At 41.1% G+C, this 15558-nt stretch overlaps 1 protein-coding gene across 3 annotated transcripts in view; it reads left to right on the top strand.

The window, feature by feature from the left end:
- AFF4 (ALF transcription elongation factor 4) overlaps positions 1-15558 on the top strand; it is a 235251-nt gene that overhangs the window by 136980 nt on the left and 82713 nt on the right. For all 3 annotated transcript variants that reach the window (XM_073620658.1, XM_073620659.1, XM_073620657.1), the window contains 3 exons: positions 3761-3847; positions 7600-7627; positions 11594-11642. In XM_073620658.1, coding sequence (XP_073476759.1) covers positions 3761-3847; positions 7600-7627; positions 11594-11642 — 164 coding nt within the window. The remainder of the gene's footprint in view (positions 1-3760; positions 3848-7599; positions 7628-11593; positions 11643-15558) is intronic.

Here is a 15558-nt window from a genome sequence, read left to right on the forward strand (position 1 = left end):
AGCCTTTGCCATGACACTCAAAATTGAGCTCAGGTGCATCCTGTTTCCACTGATCATCCTTGAGATTTTTCTACATTTGATTGGAGTCCATTTTTAGAAATTTCAGTTGATTGGACATGATTTGGAAAGGCACATACCTGTCTGTTTAAGGTCCACAGTTAACCGTGCATGTCAGAGCATAAACCAAGCCATGAAGTCCAAGTAATTGTCTGTGGACCTCCAAGACTGGATTGTATCGAGGCATAGATCTGGGGAAGGGTACAGAAAAAATTCTGCAGCATTGAAGGTCCCAGTGAGCACAATTTCCTCCATCATCTGAAAATGGAAGAAGTTTGAAATCAACAGGACTCTTCCTAGAGCAGGCCACCTGGCCAAACTGAGCGATCTGGGGAGAAGGGCCTTAGGAAGGTGACCCTGAACCCGATGGGCACTCTGGCAGAGCTTCAGCTTTTCTCTGTGGAGAGAGGAGAACCTTCCAGAGATCTCTGCAGCACTCCACCAATAAGGCCTGTATGGTAGAGTGGCTAGACGGACGCCACTCCTCAGTAGAAGGCACATGACAGCCCGCCTGGAGTTTGCCAAAAGGCACCTCTGATCATGAGAAGCAAAATTTTCTGGTCTAATGAAATAAGGATTGAACTCTTTGGCCCGAGAGGCAAGCATCATTTCTGGAGGAAACCAGGCACAGTTCATCACCTGACCAATACCAACCCTACAGAGTACATAGACATTCTTGATGAAAACCTGCTCCAAAGCGCTCTGGACCTCCGACTGGGTCGAAGGTTCATCTTCCAACAGGACAATGACCCTAAGCACACAGCAAAGATAACACAGAAGTGCCTCTGGGACAATTCTGTGAATGTGCTTGAGTTGCCCAGACTTGAACCCAACTGAACATCTCTGGCGAGATCTGAAAATAGCTGTGCACCGACGCTCCCCATCCAACCTGATAGAGCTTAAGAGGTCCTGCAAAGAAAAATGGAAGAAACTGCCCAAAAATAGGTGTGCCAAGCTTGTAACACCATATTCAAAAAGACTTGCGGCTGTAATTGGTGCTAAAGGTGCGTCAGCAAAGTATTGAGCTAAGGCTGTAAATACTTATGTACATGTGATTTTTTTTTTTTTTTTTTTATAAATTTGCAAAGATTTCAAACAAACTTCTTTCACATTTGTCATTATGGGGTATTGTTTGTAGAATTTTGATAAAAATAATGAATTTAATCCATTTTGGAATTGGGCTGGAACATAAAAAAAATTGGAAAACCTGAAGCACTGTGAATACTTTCCGGATTCACTGTATAAACGCATAACATACGTGAAATTCTAATATTCCCATATACCTCCAATACTAAGCATAAATCGGTCATTGTGTCCATAAAAGTCGAAAAGAAAGATAAGTGTTATAGCATTCCACTACTTATTATAAAAGTGCTGACATCCAACACTCCACTCCTTGTGATGATTCTATTATCAGGAAGTACACCCAACAGTCAGTGCTCCCCACAATGAATACACAAAACTCCTACCAACTCAATATGACCACTGTTTTTAAAAAACTTGGGTCAGTTTTGAAGAATGACCAAGTGTTGGGACCACATGTATGTTCCTTGCTAAAGAACAATATTTTTTTTGTCAAGTTGTTATGGGTAAACTTCTACTTTAAGGAACATGTTGCAAATATTAGACAAAGTTTTAAGGGACATTATTTGGCTGAGCATTTTGCAAGATATTATAACAAAGATATACCTATACCTCATTGGAGGGGGACTCGCTTGAGAAGAGATATATAAAGATTAGAAATATGTGGATATATGATTTGAAAACGTATAGGCCCTATGGGTTGAATGTGGATGTTGATTGCTTTATTATCAACAGTTAAATTTTTTGTCCCATTCATATTTACTATCCCTCTATATGTGTCTTATTTACACTCATCATTTTTTTTTAATTCTCTCAACAAGACTGGAATTTCCACTTATATGTTACAAATCGTAAGAATATTTTTCATCTAGAGTGCCTTGCAAAAGTATTCACCCCCCCCCCCCCCCCTGCCATTTTTCATGTTTTGTTGCCTCACAACCTGGAATTAACATGGATTGTTTGAGGATTTGCATCATTTCATTTACAGAACAGAAGATGTTTTTTTATTTATTTATTGTGAAGCAAACAACAAATAGGACAAAATAACTGAAAAAGTCAATGTGCATTACTATTCACCCTCCTAAAGGCAATACTTTGTAGAGCCACCTTTTGCGGCTATCACAGCTCCAAGTCACTTTGGATAAGTCTCTGAGCTTGCCACATCTTACCACTGGGATTTTTGCCCATTCCTCCTTGCAAAACTGCTCCAGCTCCTTCAAGTTTGGATGGTTTGCGCTTGTGAACAGCAATCTTTAAGTCTGACCACAGATTTTCTATTGGATTGAGGTCTGGGCTTTGACTAGGCCATTCCAACACATTTACATGTTTCCCCTTAAACCACTCAAGCGTTACTTTAGCAGTGTGTTTGGGGTCATTGTCCTGCAGGAAGGTGAACCTCTGTCCTAGCCTCAACTCACACACAGAGCGGTACAGCTTTTGCTCAAGAATATCCCTGTATTTAGCACCATCAATCTTTTCGTCAACTCTGACCAGTTTCCCAGTCCCGACTGCTAAAAAAACATCCCCACAGCATGATGATGCTGCCACCACCATGTTTCTCTGTGGGGATGGTGTTCTTTGGGTAATGTGATGTGTTGGGTTTGCGCAAGACATAGCGTTTTCTTTGATGGCCAAAAAGTTCAATTTAGTCTCATCAGACCAGAGCACCTTCCTCCATACATTTTGGGAGTCTCTCACATGCCTTTTCGCAAACTCAAAACGTGCCATTTTGTTTTTGCTGAATGTAATAGCTTTCTTCTGGCAACTCTGCCATAAAGCCCAACTCTATGGAGCGTACGGCTTATTGTCGTTCTATGTATAGATAGATACTCCAGTCTCTGCTGTGGAACTGTGCAGCTCCTCCAGGGTTACCTTAGGTCTCTGTGCTGCCTCTCTGATTATGCCCTCCTTGCCTGGTCCGTGAGTTTTGGTGTGCGGCTGTCTCTTGACAGGTTTGCTGTTGTGCCATGTTCTTTCGATTTGGTTATGATAGATTGATGGTGCTCCTAGGGATCATCAAAGATTTGGATGTTTTTTTATAACCGAACTCTGACTTGTACTTCTCAACAACATTGTCCCTTACTTGTTTGGAGAGTTCCTTGGTCTTCATGGCAGTGTTTGGTTAGTGGTGCCTCTTAGGTGTTGCAGCCTCTGGGGCCTTTCAAGAAGGTGTGTATATGACATTTAAATTGCACACAGGTTGACATCATTTCACTAATTATGTGACTTCTGAAGGTAATTGGTTGCACCAGAGCTTTTTATGGGCTTCATAACAAAGGGGGTGAATACATACGCACATGCCAATTATCAGTTTTTTTTTTATTTCTGAAAAATAGTTTTATGTATATATTTTTCTAATTTTACTTCAACTTAAGACTATTGTGTTCTGATCCATCACATATAATTCAGATTAAAAAGACATTGAACTAAAGGCTGTAATGTAACAAAATAGGTAAAAAGCCAAGGGGGGTGAATACTTTTGCAAGGCACTGTACAAAGATTCAGAATTACTGAAATTAATGTGGTTGCTAATTAACGATTTTTCAGTTGGCTTGTAATGTTCTTTGCATATGTGTGTAGATGTCTTATTAATGTTTACTTATATTCTTTACTTTTTCAGGAAATGACACATTCATGGCCTCCACCCCTGACTGCAATTCACACCCCTTGCAAAACTGAGCCCTCTAAATTCCCATTCCCAACAAAGGTTAGACTTCTTGTGTTTAGTTTTTAAATACTTGTTGCCATATTTATCCCTTTGTGTGTGAAGATTGAATTGTCACTAAGCTCCCTCATTTCTGTGTAAGTGTATGAAGTGTTTATATTTAAAGGACTTTTTTTTGTAGTAGTGCTTTCTGAAGGCGCTGTAACGTCAGCACGTATATATGTATTCACCATAACTTGGGTTTTTAGGTCAGTGCCTACCTTTAGTTTATGTTCATAAGCCAATAGAAAATGTTTGCATGTTCACTGTAGGGCTGAAACAACTAATCGATTAATCGACAACTAATCGATTATGAAAATAGTAATCGATTAATTTCATAATCGATTAATCAGCCAGTAACATAATGGGGTTAAAAGTATAAAATTAGCCCTTTATAGTACAAAAAGAGCAAATAATCGCTACTGTAAATATTACTTTCACCGTTCTACAGTAAAAAAATTAACCCCTTACAGTAGCGATTATTTGCTTTTTTTTTTTTTTGTACTATAAAGGGCTAATTTTATATTTTTAACCCCGTTATGTTACTAAACGTCTTAGACCTGGTTCACATCTATGTGTTTTTTGGTGCTTTTTGCAGAAACCCACTACAGTTCATTTACATGGTTTTCTATGGGACACGTTCACATCTATGCTTTTTTTCAGCCACTGCGTATTTGGAAAGGGTCAAGGACTTTTTTTTTTTTTTTTTAACGCAAAACTGTGCTTTTTAGGTTCAGTATACTACAATGGAGAAGCTGCAGAAAAGCATCTAATGCGTTTTTGCAGCAATTTGTATTTTTTAATCTGCCCAACAACGAATTGGCCAAAAAACAGTATTTCTCTTCTAATAGTGTATACAGTATATCTCCTCTAATAGTGTATATACAGTATATCTCCTCTGTATGTTATTCTCAGAGGGGATTCAATATTTTGCTCCCTAACCATATAGTTGGTTGTTTATATTTACCACTGCATAGAGATTTTTAAGAATAAATTGCCTTTTTGTAAACTTTACATTTTAACTAGATTACACACCACACTTTTTTTTTTTTTTTTTTTAAGGTTATTAACCGATTAATCGAAACAATAATCGGCCAACTAATCAATTATGAAAATAATCGTTAGTTGCAGCCCTAGTTCACTGAACTGGTTGAAAGTGTCCTGTGCAGAGGGCTTTGGCTATTACGGGGTGTGTACAGGGGGGTGCAGGCTCTGTGGTAAGAGGGTGTGTGTAAGCATACTGGTGAGAAGGTGGGTAAAGGGGTTACAGACACAGTTGTGAGAGTGGGTATGGTAGGAGAAGAGGCTTGATGAGAGAGGATTGTTAGAGATGCATGCAGACACGGCGGTGGTTTGTAAGGGGTTTGGAGAAGGGGAGGCATTGTCATGGTACAGGCACTGTGGTGAGAGGAGGGGTGCAGGCATGGGGTTGAGATGATGGTTGAAAGAAAGTATGGGGGGGGGGGGGTTGTGGGGTATGGTGATGACCTGTGGTATGAGGGATGCTGGGGAGTGCAAGCATGGCAGTGAGAGGGAGTGTACTGTGGGCAGAGTTAAGGTGCTAGGGGGTGTGGTGCTATAGGGATCGAGACATTTTACGTGTTTGTGTGGTGCAATCTAGGGGGCAAAGTACAGCAGTGGGAGGAAGCTGAAGGACACAAGTGGCAACTAGGATAATGCTAAGGGGAGTGGGAAAAGGCAGTCATCCAAAAATGTGGTGTCTAAGCAGGAATACTCGAGCTGTGGATAGAGGGGGAGGTCAGGCATAGGCAGTATGGGGCTCAATGATTGAATGAGAAGGAAAAAGGTAGTGTCATAGCAAGAACAAAGAGGGATCAGGCAGAGGCAGCAATATGAAAAGCTATGTGGGTGATCGAGGGGAGTAGGAGTGGAAACAAGTGTCACGAGTGTGGTGATGGAGGAGAGCGTGCTGGAGGTGTGGACAAAAAGAGGGAGTAGTTAGCTAGTAGTGGAGAATTCCCAAGTATGTCTATCTTGATGATGTATCCATTGCTCTGCCTCAAACCAGCCAGCCTGACAAATCGGGGAGGGAGCAATCCTCTTCTTTACCAAGGATTGGCAGAAGAAGAGGTGCAAGGCCCTGAGGAAGGGATGGGCTTGCAGAAAGTACAAATTGAAGTGCTCGCTGTGCATATGCTAATATGCAGTCATCTTTTATTTGGAAATCCTATATGGCTGCCATGGTTACAGAACTTTTATGTCCCATTTGAAGTCCCTAATTTCTGTGACATTACAGATTTTTTTTTCTTGGTTACGTATATCCAAACAATTATCTACTCTCTACTAGAGGTCGACCGATATATCGGCCGGCCGATATTTGGTGTTTTTTTCTTAATCGGCATCGGCTGATTGTGCTGATAAAAAAGGCCGATATAACTCAGCGCGACTTGCAAATGACTTCTGAAGTCAATACAAGTTGCCTGTATTCTTCTGTGAAGCACTTCTCTCCCCTCTCTGGGCAGCCTGCCAAATCTGATAAAAAGAACCTGAATTGATACAATGTTTACACTTATGAATGGACTGAGCTCCATGTGTAGAAGCTGTCAGTTTAACCATTTAAAGACTAAATCTTTTCTGACATTTGTTGCTTACAAGTAAAAATCCTGTATTTTCTGCTAGAAAATTACTTAGAACCCCCAAACATTATATATTTTTTTTTTAGCAGAGACCCTAAGGAATAAAATAGCGGTTGTTGCAATATTTTATGTCTCACGGTATTTGCGCAGCGGTCTTTCAAATGCAATTAAAAAAAAAAAAAAATACACTAATAAATTTAAAAAAAAACTAAGCAGTAAAGTTAGCCCATTTTTTTTCGTCCAAAAGTTTTGATTACCTGTTTTTGTGTATTTATTTTTAAGATATAGTTTTTTTTTATATTTTTTTTTTTATCTAAATTCTACATACAAGTGAACTGATTGGAGGTTTGTTTTGTTTAATAAATGTTTAAATGTAAAAAATTTTCTGTATCACTTTAGGTTGCTTTCACACTGCAGCGGACATGCGTTGACGGTAAAACGCTGCTAGTTTTAGCGGCGCTTTACCGTCTATTTTAGCGGTGCTATTCGGCTACTAGCGGGGAGCTTATAACCCAGCTAGCAGCCGAGGAAGGGGTTAAATGCGCCCCTGAAGCGCCGCTGCTGAAACGCTTTGCAGACGCTTTGGCAGCGGTGCGCATTCATTTCAATGGGGAGGAGTGGTATACACCGCTCCAAAGATGCTGCTTGCAGGACTTTTTTTTAACATCCTGCCAGCGCATCGCCTCAGTGTGAAAGCACTCGGGATATCACACTGAGACTGCAGGGGAGCTGTTTTACAGGCGCTATTTTTAGCCCAAAAGTGCCTGAAAAACGCCCCAGTGTGAAAGGGGTCTAACTGTTAAATTTGATGAAAATAGATGAAGGAAAAAAAAAAAAAAAATCGTCCTAATATATCGGCCCAAAAAAATCGGCATCACATATCGGCCATCGGCCAGAGAAAAACCCATATCGGTCGACCTCTACTCTCTACACTGATAGCTTTCACACTTTGCAACATTACTTTGAAAAAACACAATTTTTATATGAGGCTGGAACTAAGGATGAAACAAAGCTCAATTTTTACTTCCTTTATTTTTCTTTTATAATAATATAGGATTTTAGAATAACTTCTTACATCCATACATATAGATCAGACTTTCTATTCATGATTCTCAGCTATTGCTTTTTCAGACAGTGACCTTTTGTTCTCTTTTCTAGGAATCTAACTTTTCCACTACTGAGCAAAGTGAGTAATTCTGCTAAACACATCTTTTTAAAGTATGATTGTCAAATGTGATGGAGAACAAAATGTTTAGTGTTCCACATAAGTGGTAGCTAGGAATGTAAAACCTTTCATACTTGTGCGACTATGAACATCAAAGTTGCATGACAAGTTGTACCCCATGTTTTCTAATGATAACCATTCATATATGTAGTTCATGCACTACTTTGGTCCGACCTTCATGCAACTTGAGGGCCAAAGATGTTAACCCTCAAAAGTTGCATGAAAGTGGTACCTGTTTGTTTTACATGCAATAGTGGGTCCGACTTTGCAGACAGACAACAAGTCACAACCGAGTCACATTTAAGTAATATAAAAGTATATAAATCTTGTGAGCTACTCTAAAGCAGCCTGAGACTGCAATCAGCGTCAGGTATAACGTAACCTGAGGTTACAACCTAGTGTCAGGTGTCATATAACAATTCCTAAGAAATAAAGTGCAAATTCACAGCTGCTAAGCATTGATCACAATTCTATAATTTGTGAAAACATATATACAAAAAACAAAACAAAAATGCAGCGCTGTGTACCGAACCTTACAGATGCTTAGATAGTGCCATAAACAATGAAAATCAATATTGCTAAAAAAAAATGTAACTATGAACATAAATATTTTTTGTGTAACAAGCAAGCTCACAGTGAAAGAAATTTAGTATTATTCCTTAATATCAAGTGTCAAAAAAAAAAGATTTTTTTTTCTCCCAATTTTCATCAATCCACAAAAATATACGTATTACTGTCCAAAAAGTGACTCTAGTGATGATAATCCAGATCATAAGAGGGCGACTTCACACACAGCGCAGTTGGCTTATTCTGGAAGGGCGTCCATGGACGTCCTCCCAGAATGTTGCTCTCGCGCTCCCCCTGGGGAGCGCTCCCAGAATTATCCGTGATCACAGATCACGGTAAATGGCCGCTGGTAGCAATCACTTGTTAATAAACCGGCGTCATGACACCGGTTCCTCCCTCCCCTTTCTGTACTGATTTGTACAGTGCGAGGGGAGAGGGGGAGAGATCCCCCCGTTTGTAGCAGCGCTGTGGGCTGGATCTGTAGTGCCCACAGTGCTGCTCAGTGCCCATACTCTGCCATAAATTTTATCAGAAACAAAATTTTTTTTTTTTTTTTTTACTGAATTTTCAGTCATCTTTATTTATTTTATTTATTTATTTCAGGTACTTATTTAGCGCCGTCAATTTACGCAGCGCTTTACATATACATTGTACATTCACATCAGTCCCTACCCTCAAGGGGCTTACAATTTGATTTATAGCGCAAAAAATAAAAAACCCAGTGCTGATTAAATACTACCAAAAGAAAGCGCTATTTGTGTGGTGAAAAAAAGGACAAAATTTTCATATGGGTACAGTGTTGCATGACTGAGTAATTGTCATTCAAAGTGTGAGAGCACTGAAAGCTGAAAATTGGTCTGGTTAGGAAGGGGGTTTAAGGGCCCAGTGGTCAAGTGGTTAAAGATTTATTTAGAAAACATAACATCAGGGTAATCATACATTTTAGGTGCTTCCAGCACACCAAACTATAAAAGGATTAAGCATAGGATTCCTCCCCCCCCCCCCCCCCCCCCTCAGAACTAGTGTCCCCACTCGAAACTTTCAGGGAGGGTCTTAAACAGCAAGGGATGTGGCCTAGACAGGAAGGGGTGGGTCATATTTAAATTAGGGGGTGCATGAGTTTAGTCAGGCCTAGAACAGCACAAAACCTAAATACACTACTGCGTTTAATACCCCAATTTGCACTTTTGTCTCAGTGGATCGATGAAAATTGGGAGAAAAAAATTCTTTTTTTTTTTTTTTTTTTTTTTGTTCATAGTTACATTTTTTAACAATATTGATTTTCATTGTTTATGGCACTATCTATGCATTTGTAAGGTTCAGTATCACACAGCGCTGCATTTTTTTGTAAGTCACTTTTAAGTGTCACACATCCAAAGTTGTACAAGTATGAATAGAGTCTAATTATGGTAGTATATTTTGCATTTCTGGTTAGTGTTGGTTGTGTGTAGTGGCCAGCAGTGCCTTTTTGTTCTCAATTTAACATTCCAAAACACTTTAAACACCAACAGTATCGCAATAAATAGAGAGGGCTATAACTGTGACTGGTTCATGTTTGCTTTGTTTTGTTATTTTTGAATGTGGCCAATGTTCCATCCAAATGTAAACCTCCTTTTACTGAGTGACTGTGAAAATGCAGGAGGGGGTAGTAGAGATGGTTCAGTGCACATAAGCTATTAGGGCAAGCAGTGCAGGCTGCTTCCTTGCTTTTCTGTTATAAAGGCACTGACCTGGGGGTTATCCTGCAGAGGTGGAATGTTTGTTGCATACTTTCAAAGATGGTGCAAGCTTTAAAGGGGTTGTAAAGATAAAAATTTTTTCACCTTAATGCATAGTACCGCCGCCCCCAGCCCCCCCGTTTTACTTAGCTGACGCCTCGAATCTTCGCTGCTCGTCCTCATTGCAGCTCAGCCTGGTCGCTGATTGGCTGCAGTGGATGGATTGAAAGCAGCGCAGCCATTGGCTCGCGCTGCTGTCAATCACATCCGATGACGCGGCGCGCCGGGGGGCGGGGCCGAGTGATACAGCGAGCGGCTATAGCCGCCAGCTGTATCACGGGAGCGCGCCCGCAAGCACTCACCACCATGCGAGGGAGCTCGCATTAAGGTGGTAAATGCTTGCGGGGAGGAGCTGAAACAGCCGCCGAGGGACCCCAGAAGACCAGGTTCGGGGCCACTCTGTGCAGAACGAGCTGCACAGTGAAGGTAAGTATGATATGTTTGTTATTTTAAAAAAAAAAAAAAAATTACCTTTACAACCCCTTTAAAGTCCTGGGGGCATGTGTGGATAAAATCTCAGCTGTCTACATGTCAGAAATGTACTATGTAGTAAACCAATTCAGTTAAGCCAAAACTCTTCTCAGATGGCTTAGTCTGGCAGTCCATAACCATGAAAAGAAAAGCATAGTTGGGAAGTGTATACATAAGTAAACTAAAACCAATGACCAGTGGAATTCTACGGTTATGCATATAATTATAAGTTTAAAAATGACTTAAAATGATATCCATGTGATTGATAATAGTTCCAAAACAAATTTAACAAGACATTATTAAAGGTTAATAATTAAAACCAACCAATCAGAAATTATCTTGGTTGTCTGACTACAATAAATCAAATCTGGTTGCTGTAGGTTAAGGTTAGGAATTCTATTTTCACAAATTTAACCACTTCAGCTCTCACATTTGTACACTGCCTATGGACCATGGACTTAAAGTGGTTGTAAATCTCAGACATGAAATATGAACAAAGCATATCCCTCTATGGTGTGTACGTGTCTCAATTAAGAGCCCCAAGTGTCAATTCCACTCACTTTTGACAAGTTTTCCTGACACCAAGAGAAAAATGGTGATGGGCTGGACCTCCAGAACACAGCCTGTGATTGACAGCCTGCGTTTTTTTTTTTCTTATGTGCTGTGTGGAAGCAAGTGTGGCCATTCCCTATAAAAAGCTATCAGAGCTCTCCCCCATTGTGTAGTTTCTATTTTCTAAACGATCATACAAGCTGGACTTTGAATGGATGAAGAGAAGAAAAGACTGCAGATACAGGTAAAACTCTTGTAGGAGGATTTGTTTCAACTCTGTGCATCACCCGAGGCCAGTCACTTCACTGAGTTTACAACCACCTTAATCAAATGTAAGGTCCACTTCCCTGCTAACCCCCCAGTAGGAATACATGTGTAGAAACCTGACAAATGAAAATAATTTCCCATGCTATTCAATACCTAATCTTTAAGGGCTGAACTAAATGTAAAGAACAGTTTACATGTTTCCAGTATGGTAAAAGCTCATTTAAAAAATATCTGATATTTATTTATATAAATTATTATTATTTTTTTTCTAATGAGCACATTTGTTTCACAGAACGATACATTGCTTCAACCAAAGCTTCCAATGGACATCAGTCTAAAGCGTAAGTTTTTGTATTTGGGGCATAAAAAATCTCCCAAAAAACATAAAAGCTTATTTTGGTTTAAAGTATCGTTAGAAAGAAATCATTATAAACCGTCAATGGATGCTATATTACGAGAGGTGCGCATCTGCAGTGGTCCCACGATTCGATTCAATCACGATTACCATGTCAATGATGAAGGATGGAAGAATCAAAGGAGGGATGGAGGAGTCTGGGATTGGGAAGGAGTAATCCATGAATAGGAAAGGAAGGAAGGATGGAGGAATCTGGGGATAGGGAAGGAGGAATCCATGAACAGGAAAGGAAGGATGGAGGAGTCTGGAGATAGGAACTAAAGGATGGAAGTGTCCCAGGATAGAACTGAAGGATGGAGAGGTCAAGGGATAAGAATTGAAACATGGTGAAATCCATGGATAGAGAATGGAAGAGTCCAGGGATAGGAACTGAAGGATGGAGGGGTCCAGAGGTAAGAATGGGTAGGACCTCAGATTGTTCAGGGTTGCATGGGGTGGGGGTTGGACTGTGAATGGAGGTGGTGAGGGTGGTGGCTATGCAGTGGCCATTGGTTTGAATGTGAGGTGAAAGAGGGACCAAAGCACTGATGGCTTCACTCTGATGGGCTGCGCTGGTGGCCACTGATAGGCGGCGCTCTTAAGCTGCACTGATAAGCTTTATGTTAATATTGTTAAAGTTGTTGTTAATAATTATTTTTGGAACTCAATTCTGTAGAAAACATTTAACAGTGTAATTTCATGAGAGGGGTGGAGTAACTGGTAGCGAGTAACTTTTAGGCTACTTTCACACTGAAGGGCTTTACTGGCGCTATAGCGCCTGTAAAGCGCCTCTCCTCTGCTTTCCTTTTCAATCTTATTTTATTGAAAGGTGAGGGAATAACAGATGAAATATTCACGTTACAGCATATTATAAACATATAGCTTACATACGACAGTGAGGTAAACCTTTGCAGAATATGCACAATCTGAGATATCTTATCTTTAGTATTCCTGATGTAACAGTGGTGCATCGCAGTATAATTACATGCCCCAAAGAAGAGTGAATAATAACGTGGGCGGGTTCCAACATATAGTTCCATTCTAATTGAACACAGATCTTTCATGTAATGTGGTCCATCCTTACCGGGATGGTATGCTGTAGGGATCTCATTATCTTAGGCTATATATCTAGTTCACGGATCTATACTGGGTATAAGACCTCAGTTCATATGCTTGGGTTTATGGTTCATGGCGGGAAGGGGAGCAGGTAGTGAGAGCGAAGAGAAGGTACATAAAAAGAAAGGAATAAGGGGGGTTTAAAGTGGGTAAAGATCACTCCAGCATGGCTATCCAGTAGATGAGGTTGGGTCATCTGTAGCCCATAAAGTCTTCAGAGTAACGAAACATTGACCATGAGGTCCAAGTGACGGAGAACTGTTCCTACTTCCCGGATTCCTGCACCAACAGATGCTCCAGGTCTCTTATCTGATCCACTTCAACAGCCCAATTCCCCAGGGACTAATCTAGACAGCCATGGTCGATCAAGAAATAATCAATACGACTATATGATTGGTGAACGTGAGAGAAGTGGGTGTAGTTTCGGGATCTAGGGTACAGTATCCTCCAGATGTCAATAAGATGCATATTATATATGGCACTTTTCAGAGCCGCGGCTTAGGAAAAGATATAGAAGAACGGGAAGTCGAGAAATCCAGAAGTGGATCCAGGGGAGCGTTAAAATCTCCTCCGAGTATGAGCTTGCCCTACATGAAACCCGCCAAGATCTTTAAGTATTGCAAGGCTGATGGGATTTGGTGGGTATTAGGCAGGTATATGTTGGCTATCGCAAATTTAGTCCCCCATATGGAAACTTTCACAAACGTATCTTCCCTGGGGGTCCGCCAAATAATTTGATGGGGCGTGTTTTCTGGAAAGCAATAGATACTCCCTTAGATTTTTGTGTCGGATTGGTACTGTGAATCCATCTATTAAAGTATCTGTTGGAGCAGGAAGGGGTGGAGTCATAGTGGAAATGGGTCTCCTGTAGTAGAAGCACATTAACCTGACGTTTGTGCATTTGGTAAAGGATTTGCCCGCGTTTCGAGGCAATGTTGAGACCGTTTGCATTATATGAACAGAATTTCAATTGGGGGTGATAAATCACCGTGTGAGCCATGCTGGATTGTAAAGAGTTATAAAAGGGGGGGGGGGGGTTAAAATATAGAGGGTTAAGGAAGAAGGCAGTAGGGGGGAGTATAGAACAGAGAGGTGGAGTAGGGGAGGGGAAGAGGAAGGTGAAGGGATAAAGGAGGAAGTGGAGTTTAGATGGAACGACACCTAAGAAGAAGCGTCTAATAGTACTAATGTGTTCGCGAAGGCGAAGCACTGCGTAAAATGTCACGCTTTAGGCACAAACTGTGCCAATCCTACTGTGGGAGAAAGGTTGAGATGGGTTGACCTGAGTCATGATCCCGACAGCATAGCAGGCATAGATATCGGGTATTTAGCACACCTAATATTTGACCCGTATCTGAGGTATAGGGCAGTCGCTTCCCGAGAGGAGTCGTCCTAAAAAGACAGTGTAGGCTCCTACCGTTACAAATATAAAAAATAAAAAAAATGAGGGGATGGAGGGGAGATCCCTGTTATCTTTAAGGAAGCATCAGACTCTGAGTCTCACTAAATAGATTGACCCAGTGTTGTAGGGATTGCATATATGCTCCTACTCAACTATTAACATCTGAAGTACATATCATCTCAGTTAATACAACTCTCAACAGATAATAACATTCAACAAGATATGAGTATTAAGTCCGAATATTTAACCTAGGAGGATTTATAATAGGTAATTATATTGGTTCCTGCTGACAGAGAAAAAATAAAAGGAAGAAAGGGGTATCAGGAGACCAACCTGCGGAGGTATTCAAGTTCACCATATGTGTGGCATTTACTATACATGTCTCACCTGGAGCAGAAAACTATCATGACCGGAGGCCATGTCTCCTCCCAAAGTCGATCCCCCTACTTCTGTGAATATCCACAATCATGTGTCATATGGGGGGTGGGAACAACTTATAACTGAGTAAGATAACATATGTAAAACCTTCAGCATAGTCTGGCGTGACCTGACGCCCATCACAGTGTGGAACAAAAAGTATCTGTTACCTGTGTTCTCTCCCGAACCCCAGCCAAACAATTGTATTGGCAAAGGGGAAGGAAAAGAACTGATAGACCCGTCCCCTATAGTCGGGCATTACCTGATCAAGTATGTTGTAGGGCACAGATTGCAAGGGAAATGTCACAGGCAGGGGATCAGAGGGCAAAGCAAACCTGCCAGGAATGAATCAGAGCCGTTAGGATCCCCCGATGAGGTAAATGGTGTGGAGGAAGGGGATAAGGCAGTGGTCTCCAGTGTACTTCTGGGTCAATCTTCTGGAGAGGTAGGTTGTCTTATTCCAGGGCCAGAGGATACCGATCTAAACCTAGGACGTCTACGGTGTTGCAGGAATGGGCCAAGTCCCATCTGTCTTGATCGGTTGTCTGGAGAATCCAGACAGTTCAGGACATCGATTGGTTCTTGTTCTAGGAAGATAAAGAAGTCAGGCAGCTGGTCTAGGTCTGACAGTGTGAAGCTGCTGTCACTTTAAGGCTGAAGGGGTGGCCCCAAGTATAGGAAGCCCTGGCTTGTTGTATGAGGTCAAGTAGAGGGCGCACTACATGATGCATATATACAGCGTATTGCGAGACAGATCTGGGTACAGGTGGATAGAGGCTCCGAAGAAGTCCACAGGGCCCAGGCTCCAAGCCTTCAGCATTATTTCCTCTTTTAGGGTGTAATAGTGAACCATCTTGTGCACCCCCGGCCCCCCACTCTGTGTACACGATCCAGCTCAATTGGTGATGAGGTCTCTCTTCCCAATACT

This window comes from Aquarana catesbeiana, linkage group LG03, assembly GCF_042186555.1.
Source record: "Aquarana catesbeiana isolate 2022-GZ linkage group LG03, ASM4218655v1, whole genome shotgun sequence".
Classification (NCBI taxonomy): Eukaryota; Metazoa; Chordata; class Amphibia; order Anura; family Ranidae; genus Aquarana; species Aquarana catesbeiana.